The sequence below is a fragment of the Saimiri boliviensis genome, chromosome 15, assembly GCF_048565385.1.
Source record: "Saimiri boliviensis isolate mSaiBol1 chromosome 15, mSaiBol1.pri, whole genome shotgun sequence".
NCBI classification, from domain to species: domain Eukaryota; kingdom Metazoa; phylum Chordata; class Mammalia; order Primates; family Cebidae; genus Saimiri; species Saimiri boliviensis.
Window position 1 is genome coordinate 53,515,829 of NC_133463.1, and position 20,777 is coordinate 53,536,605.

Sequence of the window (20,777 nt, forward strand, 5' to 3'; positions counted from 1 at the left end):
TGTAGAAATTTGTGAAACTCTATACTTTATTTCAGTTTTAACATTGTGTTGATGGCAGCCATTTTGGGCAGAGGTAGCCAAGGTCCATATATATGGGGAAGGCAAAAAGCAGAAAAACATTGCAAAGACTTAGCAGTTTTCTGGCCTCTAATGACTACAGACCAATTTCAAATATGAGCCATGTTGCTGTGCAGGATTCTTCTTTATGCCTTAAACAAAAGGAGCTTGTTGCTGCCTTGGGCAAATATACTGAATTGTCTTATTTTAGCTTACTTTCTCTTTTCTCTAAGGTCAAGTAAAAAATGTGAGACATTTTCATACACCACAAAGGTAATACAGCAGGCTGGAGTCACTCTAATTAAATTGGGAGCAATTCCTTTGTAAAATCCACCGATGCCTTCTTTCCTTTAGAGGGAAAAATAGATACATGCTTAATTTTCTATAGAGCTAGCATGAAAACACGAAAGTTTTAACTGACAAAAGGCATGGAGCAAGCAGCAGTCAAATCTTACTCTGATTTAAGTCCATGTTTTCCATGTCCTAAAGTAATGTAGTTTATAAGCCATTTGTAGGGGTTTACATTCCTTTTATGGATCTACTGAGGAAGAGAGGGTAAGGACACCTCCAAACTGAATTAAAAGTGCTTTAAGTTAGCTATCTTTCAAATGCTTTTAAATATATGAACAGGCAGGAGTTTTAACTGACCTAATGTAGGCATTAAAAAAAATCTCACAGCTTGGATAAATGCTATCCAACATTAAATACAGCATACACAAAGATAAAACTTTATTTCCTTAATGACAAGAATATGGAATATGGCCTAGAACTTTGTCACATAGGCACTCATTAAATATTTCTTGAATTAAATTAAATGTAAACATCCTAAATGTTCTGCTCTGTTCTTCCAGAATTAAAGGGAAATATAGTGATGTCTGCCTATAATAATTTAACTAGTTTCATGCTGAAGAACAAGCATCTCTTTCATATATTGAAACAAGTATTTGCAAAAGTTATTGTGCCAGTAGCAGGTTTGGAGCCTTCTTGAATGTATTAAGCTATACTTTGACTTCTTATATTCAATATCCTCAGATATTTTAAAACATTTAAATTTCATTTTCTAAAACATTTTCACACATTTAATTTGACTCTTACAACAACCCATTTGCTTAGAGAGTCTTATTTTACAAATGAAGAAATCAAGCCTCAGAGACATGGTCACATACCTAATAATAGGGAAAGCAGGGACCACCAATCATGTTTTTACCACAGCAAACTGGACTTTGCTATAAAACTACTATCAACAAGATGGTCTAAGATATGCAAGGTACCTTATCAAAGCAATTTTGATATAGCGCATGCTCTCACCTCCATGTCTTTGTGATTACATCTATTACACCATTGTAAGACATGTGTTGGTCCTGAAGACGAGCTCTTATGACTTGATATGGGTATGTTGCTGCGACAGCAAATATTTTGGATAGTGCTGCAACGGATATATATTCTACTGTGCTCTAAAATGGTAACACAAAATAGTTTTTTCTTTAGACAGGATTCCTTTAAAAACACAGAAGTAAAAATTATATTAAAAAAATTTAAATAGATCTTTAAAGGGTTTCTATTTTTGACAATTGTGTGACATCAGCCTATAAATATTTAACTATAAATTAAATCAGTGGCAGAGTCAGTACTCATCATAGCACCGCCACCAAAGTAAGCACGACAAAAATTTCTATCTACTAAATACTCATAAAAGTAAATGAATCATCTTACCAACTGAGCTTCTGGTAATCTATTGACATGCTGGTTGTACTTCAACTTCAGCAATTCATATGCCATAAACTGAAGGGCACCATGTGACGTTCCAAACAGCCCAGGAACAAATCCCTAAAAGGGAATGGTTTTTGAAAAGCAAAACAATATACTTTCAAAGAACAACATATTTGAGTAAAATACTTTCTCTTGTCTCTCATTATAGCACTTTAAGCAAATTCATTTAAGTTTTGTACAAATAACATTTTTAAAATCTGAGGTTAAAAACTTGTAGTAATATAAAAAAACAAAGGGGTACTATTCCCTTCTACTTTATTTTTAAATATTTGGATGTTCATATATTAGTTTTTCTTTAAACAGTATACATACTGTTTTTCTTGATGGTATACACTGTCAAGACTTGAGTAGGAAATTAAATTCTGGGAAGTTTCGAAACTAAGGTGGCTGGGCGAGGTGGCTCACGCCTGTAATCCCAGCACTTTGGGAGGCCAAGGCGGGTGGATCATGAGGTCAGGAATTCAGGAACAGCCTGGCCAACATGATGAAAACCCATCTCTACTAAAAATACAAAAATAATCCAAGCTACTTGGGAGGCTAAGGCAGGAGAATTGCTTGAACCAGGACCCCGGAGGTGGAGGTTGCAGTGAGCCGAGATTGTGCCACTGCACTCCAGCCTGGGCTACAAAGAAACTAAAGGTAATGGTAAATCAATGAACTAAGGATACGTATTCTGAAATACTAAGGCAGAAAGTGATGAAAAAACACAAAATTGAATAATATATTTACAAAATTTTTGTCCATAGGTCAGTAAAATCAATGATTTTAAAAGCTATTACTCAATCATTAAAAACCAAACTGAAATTCAATGCATCTAATTTTGATTTTAAACTATGTATGCCTAAAAATTTCTTTATGGGGATAAGCAAGAAATGGGAGAAGGTAGAAAAGGGGAAAATAAAAAGGAGTTATAAAATCAGAAAACAGGTATGACACTAGGAAGAAATTTTTAAAATATTACAACAGGCAAAGGGCTGGGTTTAATTTTTGTTATTTTTAGATTTATGTAAGATTTGAGATGAATTAAAAAAAAACATTTTAAGATCCTGTTAGAACTGCTAATGTCTTCTCCAGACTACATTACCCCAGGTTCCCAAGAGACCAGGGTTTCCAAGGAATGAAGTAAGGAATAGGTGACCTTGTTGTGTGACTTATCAAAAAGATACTTGACAAGTTTTAGACAGTTCTCACACCCACCAATGTCATGATGATACATCCTATGTTAATGAGGATAAATAGCTTTAAGTACAATTTCAGTATTACTAACCAGATTTCAGTTTTCATTAAATTGTTTCTTGCCTAAGTTTGGATTCTTTTTGGGACTTACTACAGGTCACTCAGAACTAAGACAACAGAGCCAACGGAAATTGCAATTTTCAGTTATTTAAAATATATTGATAATTTGTTACCTTATACAATCCGCGCACACCTTCATACTTATATATTTTCACAAGTGTATCAAACATTCCTTTATACTGTCGGTGTGGGGAGTTAACAACAGCATCATACTGTAACATAAGGCGAGTTTTTGTTACCCATAATGGGTTTGTAATGCAGAGGGTCATGGCTCCTAAAATGAGATTTCAATAAGATTATTCACCATACAGATACTTTCACTCTTACGATAATCCAAATTAAAAACAGTAGGTTTATGTTTTTTTTAAAAAAGATAATGCACAGGGACCATATCTGAAACTATAAAATGCAGTCTCTGAGGCAGTTTTAAGGACAAAGGATTAAGTTCCTCATGCAGTTAGTGAGAGGTAAATTAAAAGGGAGACGGAAATGTGAGATGCTTTCCCTTTGAGGTATAAGGATAGCAAAAATGTCCTGACCCCTAAACGTGGCCAGGTGCAGAGAACAGAAGGTAAGCAGATACAGATCTTAGGTATAGTACACAGTATAATTCAGAGGTGTTGAAGACAGGGGAAAAGGACCAGGAATCTGGCACCCCAAGACCCTGTGCATGTGACACACGTATCTACCCCAACTTTATCACAATCTCCTTCAAATCCATTCAAACTAACTACTATCCCTCATAAATTAAATAATTATGTAATATATTAAGTCACATTTTACATCTGTTACAGAGACTGACAATTTTATTAAAAAAATTCATCTGGCTAAGTTTCTTATTTGCTAGGTTTCGTAAGGTTTAGACCTGTTATGACTCAGCTCTTTGCTAGGGGCTATGTATTTGAAAATGAGTAAGTTAGTTTCTGCCTAATCAAACACTAAAAAATCAAGGTATTAAAGTAGGAGTTATAAAGACTGATGACTCTCACTTTGTTTTTTCCTTCTGGATAGTATACATAAATGAAGTGATTAAACAAGTATGCTAAATTGTATAATCTGAAAACTATAATTATACTTTAATTAAAGAAACCCTATACCAAATCATTTTAAACTATTAGGAATTCATAACTTTTCTAAACTTTACCACTCTGTGATAAGTAAAATTCTTGAAATCTGAACAGAGTAATCATAAGAATTCCTGCTAAGAAATTCCATATAACTAATTTAATATAGTTAGGCATATTTAAACTCAGGTGTTCAAAGAAAAAAATCAAAAGCAAAAACTGAAAATTAAGTTTGGAAGGTGACATTTTTACATTTCACAAATTGCCTTACCAGCTTCAGCAGCTGAGACAAGGTATTCTGTTGCCTCTAACCGTTCAGCTCTTCCGTCTGTCTTATATGACTTGATGGCATTGTAACTAAAAGAATTAAATACAAGCAGTTTAATTTGAATAGGTGTCATAAAGTCTGTTTTAAAGTGTAACACAACACCAGTACTTCAAAAGCAAAAGTCAATACGTAATGCAACCACAGAATGAGACCTTTTTCAAGAATGGATTTGTTGGAAGTGGTTTACTGCAAGATTATACCACCCCTCCCTCTTAAATAAATATGGCTATCAATACAAATGTAAAGTATTTTAATCAGACACTCATCAATTACTTTCAAAAGACAGAAAAACTGGGAGGAGGGTAGAATATAGTGGTGGTATACAGACTGGCCAGAAAAGACAAAAGATACCAAAGGAGGGGTATCTAACAAATATACACTGAGCACCTATGTTCAGGTACTACAGTTGAGTTTCTGACAGATAAAAAGATAAACGTGATTTTTTTCTTAACAAACTAATAAGCACTATTAAATGATCATAATACAACAGATAATAGAAGATACTCAGGAATTATGACTGAGATCACAGAAGGCTTTGTGTAAAAGGTAGTATTGAACTGGGTATTGAGACAGGCACATTTTCAACAGGGAAAGGGATCAGCATGGAGAAAAGTAGTAAGGATGGGTGGGAAGACGGGGAAAATTGGCCACTTTTTTTTTTTTTCATTTTATTATTTTTTTATTTTTATTTTTTTATAAGAAAAAGAATAAAGAAGAGGAAGAAAGAGAAAGAGGAAGAGGGAGAGAGGATGGGGGTATTGCTTTATTGCCCAGGCTAGAATGCAATCTAAATATGGGTATGCCTATAATTGTCCTTAGTAATGGAGATATAAAAGAAAATGAGGGAAGAGAATAACAAACAAGGAGCCAACCAAGATTTCGTTTAAACTTCTAAGTTGATATGATGTGGTACTGATAAGAGTGTATATTTTGTATATTTAAAGTGGAGAGTTCTATAAATGTTAATTACATTTACTTGTTCCAGATCTGAGCTCAAGTCCTGAATATCGTTGTTAATTTTCTGTCTCATTGATCTGTCTAATATTAATGTTGAAGTCTCCCACTATTATTATGTGGGAGTCTAAGTCTCTTTATAAGTCTTGTATGTCTGCGTATTCCTGTATTGGGTGCGTATATATTTAGAATCTTTAGCTCTTCTTGTTGTTGCATTGATCCTTTTATCATTATATAATGTCCTTCTTTGCTTCTTTTGATCTTTGTTGCTTAATTGTAACTTCTGCTTTTTATTTATTTATTTTAGCTCTCTGTTTGGTTGGTAAATCTTTCTCCATCCCTTGTTTGGAGTCTTTGTGTATCCTTGAATGTGAGATGGGTCTGGATGCAGCATACTGATGGGTTTTAGTTTTTTATTCAAATTGCCTGTCTTTAGATTGAGGGATTTAGTCAATTTAAATTTAGAATTAATAATAATATATGTGAGTTTAATACTGCCATTAACTGGCTATTTTGTCCATTAGTTGATGTAAATTCTTCATTATATTGATGCTCTTTTTGATATTTTTTTTAGAAAGGCTGATACTGTTTGTTCCTTTCTATGTGTAGTGGTTCTTTCAGAAGCTCTTGTAAAGCAGGCCTGGTGGTGATGAAATCTCTGAGTGCTTGCTTGTTCACAAAAAACTTTATTTTTCCTTCACTTGTGAAGCTTAGTTTGGCTGGATGTGAAATTCTGGGTTGAAAGTTCTTTTCTTTAAGGATGTTGAATATTGGCCCCCACTCTCTTCTGGCTTGTAGGGTTTCTGCTGAGAGATCTGCTGCAAGTCTGATAGGCTTCCCTTTGTGGGTAACCTGACCTTTCTCTCTGGCTGCCCTTAGTATTTTCTCCTTCATTTCAACCCTGGTGAGTCTGACGATGTGCCTTGGAGTTGTTCTTCTTGAGGAATATCTCTGTGGTGTTCTCTGTATTACCTGGAGTTGAATATTATCCTGCCTTACTAGGCTGGGAAAATTTTCCTGAATAATATCCTGAAGCGTATTTTCCAGCTTGGATTCATTCTCTTCGTCACATTCAGGTACACCTATCAAGGGTAGATTAGGTCTTTTCACATAGTCCCATATTTCTTGGAGACTTTGCTCGTTCCTTTTTATCCTTTTTTCTCTAATCTTGTCTTCTTGTTTCATTTCATTGAGTTGGTCTTCGACCTCTGATATCCTTTCTTCTGCTTGATCAATTCAGCTGTTAAAACTTGTGCATACTTCACGAAGTTCTCCTATTGTGTTTTTCAGCTCCATCAATTCACTTATATTCCTCTCTAAATTGTGTATTCAATTGGCTACTCTTGAGTGGCAGATTGAGATTTGGGGTTTATTTAGTAGAAAAATCCCCATTTAATGTTTCAAAGTAAGGGCGTCAAATCAGCCTATTTCCTTTAATGCTAATTTCCACTTTTCTCTCGGATGAAGATGTCAAGTGAACACATTTTTCTTTTCTTTTTTTCAGAGACAGAGTCTCACTCTATCACCCAGACTGGAGTGCAGTGACACAATCACAGCTCACTGTGACCTTGAATTCCTAGCAATCCTCTTGCCTCAGCCTCCCAGTTAGCTAAGACTACAGGCATGCAGCATCATGAAGCCAGACTAATTCTTTTTAAAATTTTTTGAAGGGATGGGTCTCACTATGTTGCCCAGGCTGGTCTTGAACTCCCAGACTCATGTGATCCTCCTGCCTTGGCCTCCCAAAGTGCTGGGATTACAGGTGTGAGACACCGCACCTGGCCCAATAAATTCTTATCATGCCAATTTTATATTAATATGGCTTATCCTTAGAAACTGTCTTGATGAATCTATACAACTCAAATTCATAAAGCATTGTGTGTGTGTGTGTGTGTGTGTGTGTGTGTCTCGAGGGGTGTGTGTGTGTATATAATTTCACACATACCTCTCTAAAGAGAAGAAAAAGAGAAAAAAATATTTGAACAATTTTAAGGCTGAATTTTATTTTGCTTTCACTTAAAAAATATTTTAAGTTTGGTTTGGATACTGCCATAAACTTATGCGAGCTCAAGTAAAATATGTGACACAGAGAAGACAAAGGCAAATATACCAAATATGATGTTTTCCTAAAAATGAAACGTGCTGAAGCAAAGAAAAGCTTCACCATTCATGGTTTCAGTTTCACCAGAGGCATGCTCCGAGCAGCACATTATCCCTCAGTGCAGTGCCAGGATACTTTGTAACCACGCTCTTGTTCACTAAAAAAGCATATGCCTGTCAGAGGATCCTTCTATGACTTCTTCAGGAGGCAGGTGAGAGCAGTTATTTTAAATGATGATGTTATCTGACCAGTGAAAGAGTAAGGAAAGGAATGAGCTGGAAAGATGATGGGGCAGGTCAAACAAGAAACAATTTGCCTCAAACCCTTTTGTCCATGCACTGACTTTTGCTTTCTGTTCTCAATAGGGATTTCCTGTGGTACATATTCATATGAGGACCCCAAGGACTATACTCTCCTGCTTTTCCACCTTCATCATAAATCAAATATATCTTTGTAAGCCATCTTAAATATTTTGGGAATCTGGATGAGGATAAAAAGTAACTAATGATATTTCAGTATTTATGAAACTTTCTATTTGGGGTACTCTGGAACTAATCTCTGACACATGGAGAAAATAACTTATTTAAACAATCTTCTTTATCAAAATTGAATACCAAAGAGAACTGAAATCTATAGGATTAATTTTAGACAACAGTTTCAGGCTCCTCTAGTCTCTACGACACTTTCCAAAACCACTAACAAATAACAAACCAACTGATTCAACTTTTTCTAATCTAGTAATATTTTGACTCTATTAGAAACGCTTAAGAGTACGCACGATATTGCTAAAACAACTAATAAAACACCGAAGGGGCCCTATAATTTCATTGTGAGTTATCTGGAGCTGGCTGTTTTTCAAATGGCTTTAACTAAAGTGAAAAGCTCCCTTTAATATGTATTTAGCTTACAAAAGTAATCAGTTAAACATTTCATCTTCCTGAATTCACCTCACAGAAATGGCTTCTGTAAGAGTATTATTCCATCTCATCTCTTCACCTTTTTCCTATTAAGAACTTTCTTCCAGATTAAATAGATGCCTCTGATAATAGCTAATGGCTTATAAACTAATAATAGCTAATAAGCCATTAGCTATTATCAGAGGCATCTGATAATCAAACTAATTAGCCATTTTGAATCAAACTAAGTCATTTTGTTCTTTCTGATCCTTCCAATTCAGAGAAACTGAATAAATGACTCATGTTTCATCATCTGACATGTAAAAAATCACTAAAAACAAAAATTCCTTTTTTTATTTAATACTGTAAAATCTCCCAAATCTACTCACAAGAAAAAGTAGAGTCCCCAGGATAAACCTGCACCCCACACATTTGGAGTTACTCCTTGATAAAGTCCCCGTAGTCCATCAAGTTTCCAAATGGTAGTCAAGCAATGTAAAATTCCTTTATATTTTGGTCTCAGTTCCAATCCATCACTCACTGCATTAAACGATACACAAAGTCAGGTAAGAACAAAGTTCTAGCTCTGTATCACATATAAACACAGATATTGCACAATCAGTTATATAAAGGAGATAAGCTTAGAAGAAAAACTTTTTTAGGTAGTAGAAAAAAATGTTTTCCAGGCTTCAATATTTTAAAACTACTACATTCCTCAATTTATTCAAGTGTTTATTTAGGGCATACTAAGCACTCAAATAATATTTTAGGAAATATTAGATTAGCGCAAATAATCTGAAAGTCTCTTAGGTAACTAGGTTTCAACACTTAGGCTTGGTTTTTGCTCCAAGGTTAAGGATTCTAATGTAAAAAAATAATTGAGGCCAGGAGCCTCAATTATATCGAGTACTAGCAAGACCTGAGGAATGGCAGGAAAGAAAATGCAGAGGATGGGGTAAATTTTCTTCCTGGAAATTCTTCCTATCCTCTCCACCAAAACATATCAAAATCCAAGTAGAAAGTAGGAAAGTATTCCACTTGAACATATCCAAAATTGAACAAGTTTTCCCCATCCCTTCTGAAGCTGCTCTTACTGTTGAGCTGTAATCGCTCAACAAACGTCATCATCTACATAGATACCCACACCAGATACCCAGGGACTATCCATGAACCCTCCTCCCCCATCCCTTTTTATCAAATAACAAGTCCTTTTGATTCTCTCACAAATTTCTTTTTCACCTGTCTATATCTCTCAGTTCACACCGCCATCATCCTACTTTGAGAAACCATCAGTTTTCAACTAGCATCATCAGCATTTAAAGTAGTCTTCTTGCCAATTTTGTAAAAAATATAATCTAGGTTATAAATCTGGTAGTTTTTCATTTCATCTCTCTGTAGGAAACAGAAAGCACATTCAAAATAGGATAACTCTAGGGCATGAGAGGCAGCTAAAAGGACTATTTACAAAAGTGTGAGCAGGCTGTAGAAAACCACAAGGAATACAGTATCAATTATTTCTTTACTATTTAAAAAAATCACTTAATTTTAGGAGTATTAAGTATCTCAGTAATTGGCAATGACATTCCACATGCATGCCATTCTATGTTATACTGTAGTATATCCAAAATTGTAATTTTACTATAGTTTTGTATACAGCTTTGCTTTCCACTCAAGATTATTTGTGAGCAGTTCTCCTTGTTATTCAATAGATTTCCTTAAAAAAAAAAAAGATTTTTAGTATATGACATCATGGTTTTCTATCTTATAGAAATCACATCATTTACAGTCATTCCTCCATTTGACATGAATTCTCTTTTTTGGGCTATTATAAAAGTTATCTAAAGAACATTCTGTACAACAATCTGCATGAATGATTACTGTCTTGGAATTAGCTATTAGAAAGGGATATAGGTCAATGGGTATATACCTAAGTTACAAATATGTACTGAACCTGTCTTCCAGAAAGTTTACACAAATTATACTCCACTAGCCACAGGAGCATCCCCGGTTCACTGTCCCCCTCAATGTCCTACTTCACTCTGTATAATCCAGTCTGGCAAAAGAATCACTGTTTACCATTTGCAGGCAAAGGCAGAAAAGTCAATTTCTTTCATCACTAACCTGCCAATGTTACAGCACGAAGTGAGATTAAAGTACATTAGGTTTGTTTTATCAGTACACCTGAGTTTGAAATGTAACTTCCCTAATTCGCTACATGGTCTTATCCTTTCTGAGCTTCAGCATCCTCACTTATAAAATGTGGATAAAAGTCATGTACCTTACAGGGTTTTTTAAGGTTTATATAAGACAACAAATTTAAAGGCAGGCAGCAGGATGACAGGCTCCTGAGAAATGTTTTCCTGTGTAGTTTATAATCTTCCTGATGCTTCCCCTGGATTCTCTGTGTCTCATTCTTCTGTATAGATCCCTTTCTAAGAACTTTCCATTTTCCTCTCAATAATAAACTCACAATACCATTTCTCTCTTGAGGTAAAAAGCAAAACCAACCATTAAAACACCACCTGTTCTTTTCATAGGTATAAATCAAGGCTGAACTAGGATCTCCCTAACATAAAATTAAAATTATATAGATAAGATACAGTGAATGTTTTTGGCCTAAATCAGGGGTCCCCAACTCCCTGTACCAGTCAGTAACCTGTTAGGAACTGGGCCACACAGCAGGTAAGTGGAGCGTGGGCAAAGCTTCATCTGTACTTACGGCTGCTCCCCATCCGCTTGTATTACTGGAGCTCTGCCTCCTGTCAGATCAGTGGTGGCGTTAGATTCTTATACAATCAGGAACCCTACTGTGAACTGCACTCGCAAGGGATCTAGGCTGCATGCTCCTTAAGATAATCTATTGCCTGATGATCTGAGGAGGAACAGTTTCATCGTGAAATCAACCATACCTCCTCTACTCCCATCCATGGAAAAATTGTCTTCCATGAAACCAGTTCCTGGAGCCAAAAAGGTTGGGGACCACTGGCCTAAATGACCTCATGATTGTTTTAAAAATATTTGCTGCTAACCAACTAGTGTGTAGATCTAATCTTCTATCAAATAATTTACAATGGCTTATCACAGCACTAAAAATTGCCAATAGACACAAACTGAAGACAAAAAGTTTGGTGTATAGAAAGGAGCCAAGACAGGACACTCATTTTAAATTCACCTTCTGAGAAGGACAATATAATGACTTAAAAAATTACCACCTAGCACCATCACGCTAACACAACCTGTTTCATTTCCTGGATATTGGTTTTACCTCTCCTTTGTCTCTGTTAATAAAAGTAATCCCCTCTACCTGTGCTCTATATTGGTGTTTTTAAAATTCCAGATGAATCAAGAAACCAATTCAGATTGCTAGTATCTTTCTTTCAAAACCAGACTGGAATAGAAAACAAAGGATAAATGACATCACAAGTAGTTAGGATAAATATTGTTTCATGAAACGTGTGTTTCAGTAATGTTTGTGTATGTATGTGTACACACTGGATAGCAAAGGTGAAATTTATTTCTGGTCAAAAAAGCTTGTTCTAGATCCTGTTCCTTCAGACAACCCCCCTTAGTTAGATACCTTAACCTTATCCTCTGGCCTCTATTTCCCAATCTCTTCCTTGCTTTAAGTTCTTTCCATTAGCATTTAAACAGGCTTAAATCTCTCCTAAGTATTTACTCTTTGATCCCAGAGCCTCCTTATCAGTTAAGTGTCAGCAATGAAAAGACATGTTCCTCCCTGCCCCACTCCAGACAATCTCAGCAGGGACTCTCTCACCTCCAAGGCAATCTGCTTTGAGCTTTACCAATTACTTCAAGCACTCTAATTAAGAACCTTCAAAGGCATTTTGGAGTCCTCTCTTTCTTAGGAACCCTTAGCAGCACCTGAAATTGTTTATCTCTTAAGCCCTCTCCTCTGGCTCATTTAACACCGCACTATCTTCGATGTCCTCTTGCTTCTTTGCCACTACATTTCCTTTGCTCCTTCCTCTCTGCCCATCCTTAAATGTTGATTTTTATATGCACAATTTCCATCAAACAGAGGTGGTCTCTCAACCATGTGGCTTCAACTACCATTCTGGTGCTACTAGTCTGGATCTTATTCCTAACATCCTGTCCCACTAAGGGTTCTGATCCTACTGCCGGTTTCCATTTTTCATAAAAGACATGTCAATCTGGCAGCTTCTTCACTTTCTGGAATCATTCTTTATTTTCATCTCTATCATTTTAATTTTCCCTTTAGCTTTACAAAACATGGTTTCAAACTAACAGCATATGTCATGGAAAAAGACTTTCTGAGCTTGAATCCTAGTTCTAGCAATTAGTCTGCAACCTTGAGTAAGTCACTGGATTACTCTGTGCCTGAATTTTTCCATAAGATAGGAAAAATAATAGAATCTAACTCTAAAAATTACAAAGGATTAAATGAGTTAGTTCATACAAAGCTCTTAGAATTATGCCTGACATATTGCAAGCACTCAATAAGTACTAGTTTATTTATGCCACTGAGTCTTGCAATACCACATACATATAAAACTTTATTCTGCACTACTGTTACTGAATTTTACATTTTGGTTCCTTCAGGTTTTGGGTGTAGTCATACTCTCTACATTCTTCACAAAAGCTCACACATATCTTTAACTTGCAAACGATCAGGTTTTTGGGTTACTTAGAAAATTACTGTATCTCATTTTCATTCTTTTGTTGGGGCTCTCTCATCATTCTTGAGGGTTTAACATTACATCGTAAAGTTAGAAGTCTGAATAGTTATCTAATCCAATCTTTCCACCTAATACAAGAGTATCTTCTAACTTCTGTCATCCAACTGCTATCTGAACCACTTGTAATCATTAATTTCATTTCTGAGCACTACCACACTGCCAAACCACAATCTGCTTCCCTGTAATTTCCACTCAATCTGTATCTGACCTTAGGATCAACCCACAGTAAGGCAGCCCCCTTTCCCCACATGGAAGTTCTCTAAATATCTTGAGGTTTTTTTCTCTCCTGAGCTAAACTAGTTCCTCTAGTTATTCTTCATCTGAATTAATTTCTAATCTTTCTATCATTCTGGACACCTCTGAGTTCCAATTTGTACTTGAACTCACAGAAAAATTCCAGGTTTGGTTTAATAGCACATGCATTCAGATCCTGTCATCATTACATTTTAATTTTATTAAATGAGTTTAACTACAATGGAAGCATAAAAACTACAGTAAGTTATTCAGCATTGATGCTGATAATCAATACATTTTTATTTGTTATTCATCTTCCTAAATTTTCCTCCTATCACCATTTCACAGCTACACTGTGAGCTTTATTATACAAACTCCTGCTTCAATGCCTAGATCTTTAATTTAGGCCTCCAATCCAAACTCAATCCTTTTATCTGTCACCTCAGCCCCACTAGTCTCCCAATACTCTTCCCAATTCATCAAGACTACTAATCTTCTCAGGTAACAAGAATTGTTTCCTAAGGAATGCTATGCTTCACAGCACTGTCTTAAACTCATCAGACCAATCACACTATTCTTCAATGATCACCTCGACTATCACCTCTTCTGCTCCTAAATAAAATGCTGCTGAAGAAAGACACCAAGTCATACAGGCCTGCACCTGCAGCCAAGTCTAAAATTCTTCTAATGTTCAAACTATTGCATAACAGGGAATTATAGAGGCAGGATGGTGAGGAGTTAAATGCCAGGGTGTTCCAGAGTTAGATTACCTGGGTTTAAATCCCAGATCCACCTTTACAAACTTGTGACTCAGGCAAATTAGTCAACTTCTGTTATCCTCATCTGTATAGCAGGGATCATAAACTCTCAGGACTGTTCCTATGTAGATTTACAGGATACTAAATGAGTTAATACATCTAAAACATAGTTCATTGCCTTGCTCCTAGTAAATAAAGATTACTTGTTGATAATTATTTGTGCATGCATCATAAAACTTCATAAAATTATAATGCCTTCGTGATGTTTTTTTCTAGGGATAATACTCCATAATTTTCAATGATTTTTCTTCATAGATTGGCTTCTTGCCTCCTCTCCATCTGTCAAAATATTAGCCCTTCTATGGGAAACCCCAATCTTCCATTGAACATTTAAAGATACATATGACCATCAGCAATGCAGAATTTTCTTGAAGGTTTACCTGTATTTATATTTCGTATTTGCATTTCCTGATTTCATGTCGTCTAGAATTACCTTTTATCTAAGTCTAACGTCTACAATTAAATTCTAAGTTCCCTGAAGACTAGAACTTTGTTAGATACTTCTGTAGCCCATACAGCAGTCTACACATTAATATACAGCAAGTGAAATGAATTACCTAATGCTAAGATAAACTGTAGATTTAATTCTCAAGGCAGAACTTGTAATAACTTTATTTGAAAACTATTTTCTGCAATTTCAGTTACCAAAAATCATCTCTGAAACTGTTTCCAGACTTTAGAATAGAGTTTAACTTCTAAAATCCTTTATTAACTTCAAATACTCAATTCATCTAATACACTTAAAATAGTATTTCGATTCTAGCTACCTATTCTTTCACAGGACCTTGTACCATTCTATAAACGACAAAAAACAAACATTCAAGAGAATTCTATTCCAAATATACTCCCAACATTAGCTGACGATTACGCCCTATCCCAACATTGGTCGAGCTGCCAAACCACGTGGCTACGCTAAGATTTCAAAGTTCCTCCAAGAGTGAATGATTTGCCTGTGTGAGGAATAAACCCTAAAATGTGACAATCCTTTCTTTATTTCACAAATCAGGAATTGCATCCCATCTTCCCTGCCAATGAGGATTTTTTTACTCATACTTCTCTACATACAGGCCCCATCCCTTAGTCTTGAGGAGCGGGGAAGATCGCACGCCTACAAAGCACCATCTCCTCAAATCTAGTTCAGGTGAGCCACGGCGGACAGCATCCCCTTCAACGCTCTTCCTTCTCCTAGCACGGAGGAGACCAAGGCCTCTTTTTGATTCTTTACCACTCAGTTCAGGCTGACAGTGAGAGGAAGCAGCCCGGTTTCTAGGTAGGCTCTTACCAGCGAAGCGGATCTTCACGAGGTCGAGCGGGTGCAGCGCAAGGTTGGATAACACTCCGCCGCTCACGCCCGCTACCAGGTTTTCATACCGGACGTGGCGGAATACCGTGCTCCACGCGGCCGACCCGGAGGCCGATTGGCCCTGGCCCGTCATAGGCTCGGGGCCTGCCGAGACCACGGCGCCCAGGGCCGCGGAGGCGGGACGAGATGCTGTGGCCGCCACGGTGGCGGCGGTCGCCCCTTGCGAGGGCAAGCCCACCTCCGGGACCGGCGAGAGGACTCTGACGCCCACGGCGCGGGAGCCAAGCCCTGAGAGTCTGGTACTGAGGGGGCGTGAGTGGGGCGCAGCCACCAGGTCACGCCGGCGGAAATAGCGTTAGAGGGGAGGTGCCTGCCTCCGCCGAGTCTCCGCCCTGCCTCGCCCACAAATGCTCCAGCCCTCGGACGCGGAAGAGACCGCACAGCTAAAGAACCGCCCCCTGCCAGCGCAGGACGGCAAAACTACGGAGCGTCGCAGGATCCAGCTGAGCCAGCCGGCGGCCGCTCCGCGAGTCACGTGACTGGAAGTAGTCTGGGAAAAGCGGAAGTCGCATGTTAGGGGAAGCGGCGGTGGGCCGAACTTATATGGAAGGCCTCGTGGAGTTCGGCCGGAAGAGCAACCAATATGAAGGTGAAGATGCTGAGTCGGAATCCGGACAATTATGTCCGTGAAACCAAGTTTGACTTACAGAGAGGTAATATAAGTTGGTAGCGAGAAAGGAAAGCGTTCCGCGAGTCTTTGGGTCTAGCCTCGGCTTGCACGGAGTAAAGCCGGGGGAGGCTGGCGCTCCAGTCGGGTTCTTTCTCAGTTCCCTTTTCGCTAAGGCAAACTTTGTGCTTACAGGGTTGATGTGGAACTGGATAGCAACTAAAATCTGTTCAAGTACTTTTTTTTAAGAATTTCCTCTAGTGGTGAGTGGGAAATAGTTGTCTATAGTGGAAAAAGATTCCAGCTGCTGCTCTAGGATTGTCTTCAGGTTACTATTATTGAAAAGTGGACTTGAATGAGTCAAACTCATGGGTTGAAGGGTTAAGAGTTAAACAACCTTTAAAAACCTTCCTACTGCTCATATTCTGGATGTTGGAAGAGATGAAGTTAAATTTAAAAGCGTCAGTTTTCTCTTAACATCCCTTATGAAGTTTGATGAAAGAATGGTTAAAGTGAAATTAATGAGTTTTATTTATGCTTACTGGTCTCTTCCCCCATTAATATGCTAACTACTTATTAATTGTGCCTCGTAATACCTAAATGACAAGGGACTAACCGTGCATGAGCAGATTGTTCTAGTAAAGAGAATAACAGGAGCAAAGGTCTTCAGGCAGGAATGAACCTAAGGCATGGAAAGAAGGACGTTGTCATTAGAGTTTTAACGAGGAGTAAGCGAGATGAGATGAGGTGAGTACAGTATTTCACTATTTAGGTTGAACAGTAGGTATTATCAACATGCATGTCAGCATTGCTAAGAGATAGGTCTCTGCTCACAAGGTATTTATAGTTTGTCACAAGGCAGTAATGTTTCTAAAATATAAATTAGATTTATCATTTGGAATTGGCATCATTCCCAATCGTTGAATCTCTGGTCCCACCTTCCTTGCCACTTTGGTCAGTCACTATGTTTCCCACAAGTGGTTTAGTATTCACTCTTGCCAATCTTAGTGCATTTCAGTTATCTTTTTTAAGGCTTCCTGTGGCACACCCTTATCCAATGTAGCTGCTTTCTCTGGAAAACTTTTGCTGAACAATCTTTTCATACTTAACTCCTGCATGTGCTCAGCTCCTTTCAGCACCGGTCTTCTATGATTCTATCACTTCATCACAGTGTTTATCACATTGTCTCATGGTGATTATTTTGATTAATAGGCTTTCCCATCAGACTTCACTTACAAAACGGGGAAGAATCATGTTTGTGTATGAACTGTGTTTAGACAGCACTTGGAACATAATAGTTGCTTTATAAATGTCAGTTTCTCATCTATAAAGATTAATTTTTGGCTGGGCATGGTGGCTCACACCTGTAATCCCAGCACTTTGGGAGGCCAAGGTGGATCATGAGGTCAGGAGTTCAAGACCAGTCTGGCCAACATAGTGAAACCCCATTTCTACTACAAACACAAAAAATTAGCTGGGCATGGTGGTGGGTTCCTGTAATCCCAGCTACTTGGGAGGCTGAGGCAAAAGAATCGCTTGAACCTGGGGGGTAGAGGTTGCAGTGAGCCAAGATCGCGCCATTGACACCAGTCCGGGCGACAGTGCAAGACTCTGACTCAAAAAAAACAAAAGATTCATTTTTGACCACATGAAGAGATTTAGAAACAAAATGTTCTATCTTGTTGGAGTTACTAAACTTTGATTAAAATTATTAAAATGCTAAATTTAGTTGTAGGAATAGCTGCTGACATCAGAATAGATGGAAATTACATTTGTAGACTTAAATTTCAAAAATAACCTTTGCATAACTAATGTATGAGACTGAAAATTAAGTATATTAAATAAATACAGCCAGCTGTGGACATTATCATTTTGGGTATGCTTGTCTTTGTGAAGTATAGGCATTCTGCACTTTGCACAGTACCATATTAACTGAACCTATTCCACTCTGTAAGAGGTTTACAGTGATTGAAGTCACATCTGTTAACTACAAAACTTTGCAAAGTGAGGAATTGGTTCCAGTATTCATGTCATCCTATTAACACAGTACTGTGTGAAAGTGAGTACTGCCTGACTGTTTTTTATAATAGTAACCATTAAAGCCAAACATTGAATTAAGCTGAAATTAGAACCTTTTAATCTATCACAGTGTTAAATCAAGATTTTTCTTAAAAAAAGGACATCTTTAATTATATGCTCTCATTAATATGCACATATGTTGAGGAGAAGGGATATGCTCAGAAACTCTGTTACTAATGGGACACACAGAAAGTTTGAAGACTACTATACAGGGAGCCTTTGAAAGTTTTAAGCATGGGAGTGACATGTAAAAAGCTGTTTTAAGATGACTGATAGTAGTGTAAACTGCCACCAACTCCAGTAGGGAAGATATTACAGTAGCCTAAGTATAATGTAATAAAGACCCAAACTGGCTGGGGATGCCCTGGCTCACACTCATAAACCCCACACTTTGGGAGGCAAAGGTGGGAGGATCATTTGAGTCCAGGAGTCTAAGACAAGCCTGGGCATCATAAAGAGATCCCATCTCTGCCAAAAATCTAAAGATTAATGGGGCACGGTGGTGCATGCCTGAGGCTCAAGCTACTTGGAGGCTGAGGTGAGAGGCTAAGTTAGGAGGATCACTTAAACCCTGGAGGTTGAGGCTGCAGTAAGCTATGGTCACATCGCTGCATTCCAGCTTGGGTGACAGAGTGATACCCCATCTCAAAAAAACAAAAACAAAAACAAAACACTAAGTTACTAGAAATAGAGTTAAAGGGAAAGATGAATAAGTGTTTGAAAGAGAGGATGAGTGGGACTCTGAGTTTTGGTAGTAGGGAATATGGAAGCTGGAATATGTAGGAATGACCTAGGTTAGAGCTTTGTTGAATGTTAGATATAATACCATTACCTGGGAGTCAGAAAGAAACAGTAAGGTGAAGTCATGAGGTAAGAGGATGCATTTACTTTTTACACAGTGAGTTTTTTAGACATATGAGCTTAAAGTTACTTTCTAAGCACAATTATTAACTGAGAAAATGTGTTTAGCAGCATATCAGGACAGTTAAAACAGAGATTCTGGAACCATACTGCCTTGGTTTGACTCCTGGCTCCATAATGCTATATCCAAGTTAATTAACCTATTTATACTTCAGTTTTCCCATCAATAAAGTGTGAGATAGTAATATAACTTAACACATAGGATGCTGTGGAGATCAAACGATTAAGGTTTTTGGCACAGTGCCTGACACCTGGTGAACTCTTAAGTGAGTCTTTTTTAAGTAAGTAAACAAACATAGAAAGTGTTCAGTAAATAATAGCTATATAATAGTATGATAATCACAACCTTGTGTGCCTATCAGTACAGAATTTAGCACCAGAGATTAATAATGTTCCCTGCCCCACAGGAAGCTTAGAGTTCTGTTGAGCAAACATCATGCACATGTTTTGTGCGAGAAACTGTGCTAGGCATAAGGAAATAGAAAACAAAAATGTATTGGAAGCCCTGACAGTGAACACTTAGAACCCAGTTGAAGAGCATACTAGGACATATGAGAGGGAAAGGCTGCATATGTGTGTGTGTGTGCATATATGTGTGTATATATATATATATATATATAGTCTAATTCAGGCGTCCCCAAACTTTTTACACAGGGGGCCAGTTCACTGTCCCTCAGACCGTTGGAGGGCCGCCACATACTGTGCTCCTCTCACTGACCACCAATGAAAGAGGTGCCCCTTCCTGAAGTGTGGCGGGGGTGCCGGATAAATGGCCTTAGGGGGCCACAGTTTGGGGACGCCTGGTCTAATTGTTTTGCAAGATGTATGCATACCTTGATTTTCCAGTAATTTCAGAAAGATTTCTGGAAAACAGATCTTCTACTTTTGTATTCTTAGTGCTAAGCATAGAACAGTGTCACCAACTACCTGCTTATTGAATAACAAATAGAGTGAATAGCTGAGGAAGTCCGCAGGAAATACTAAGTTTGAATTATTTTATTAAGAGGAATCTCTCTTATTTCAGTTCCAAGAAACTATGATCCTGCCTTACATCCTTTTGAGGTCCCACGAGAATATGTAAGAGCTTTAAATGCTACCAAACTGGAACGGGTATTTGCAAAACCATTCCTTGCTTCGCTGGATGGTCACCGAGATGGAGTCAATTGCTTGGCAAAGCATCCAAAGAACTTGGCTACTGTCCTTTCTGGGGCATGTGATGGAGAGGCAAGTCTCACTCTAAATGTTGATATTTTCAGCCAAAAGTACTTACATTTCAGATGTTTTTCCTTTAGTTTTTAGTTACAGTAGGTTTTACTTTATTGAATTTCAGTTTACTTCTCAAGACTAAATTTTGCTAGGAATACTTAAGTTTAGTATTTTCTTCTTTAAATCTAAGAAATTATAAATGCAGTAGTTTAAGGGTCAATTTGACAGTAAATTAAATAATCATGTTTATAATTAAAGTGTTTATTAGTTTTTCACAGAAGATGTTGTCAACACCTAATTTGTTACTATGACAAGTGAAAAAGTTTTGCAGCACTTTAAACTAGAATCAACAGAGTATTTGCCAG

General features: G+C 37.4%; 2 protein-coding genes across 2 annotated transcripts in view; one reads left to right on the top strand and one right to left on the bottom strand.

Moving 5' to 3' along the window:
• On the bottom strand, window positions 1-15,931 carry SLC25A32 (solute carrier family 25 member 32). Its single transcript, XM_010349298.3, has 7 exons — window positions 15,519-15,931; window positions 8,856-9,006; window positions 4,459-4,544; window positions 3,237-3,397; window positions 1,771-1,884; window positions 1,366-1,511; window positions 1-405 (listed from the first exon to the last, which is right to left on the bottom strand). The coding sequence occupies exons 1-7, from the start codon at window positions 15,670-15,672 to the stop codon at window positions 270-272; spliced, it is 948 nt and encodes a 315-aa protein (XP_010347600.1). The 5' UTR covers window positions 15,673-15,931; the 3' UTR covers window positions 1-269.
• Window positions 15,702-20,777, top strand: part of DCAF13 (DDB1 and CUL4 associated factor 13) — a 27,340-nt gene continuing 22,264 nt past the window's right edge. Inside the window, 3 exon segments of the mRNA XM_003945210.4 lie at window positions 15,702-15,827; window positions 15,829-16,252; window positions 20,231-20,430. Coding sequence (XP_003945259.1) covers window positions 15,726-15,827; window positions 15,829-16,252; window positions 20,231-20,430 — 726 coding nt within the window. The 5' untranslated portion in view covers window positions 15,702-15,725.

What these genes read in the sequence shown, in the direction of transcription:
- SLC25A32 (XM_010349298.3), bottom strand. Translation starts at nt 15,672, where the DNA reads ATGACGGGCCAGGGCCAATCGGCCTCCGGGTCGGCCGCGTGGAGCACG. An exon ending in GTGTGCGCGGATTGTATAAG is followed by an intron (nt 1,885 to 3,236) that starts GTAACAAATTAT and finishes ATTCCCTTTTAG; the next exon opens with GGATTTGTTCCTGGGCTGTT. An exon ending in GTAATCACAAAGACATGGAG is followed by an intron (nt 406 to 1,365) that starts GTGAGAGCATGC and finishes TTCCCTCTAAAG; the next exon opens with GAAAGAAGGCATCGGTGGAT.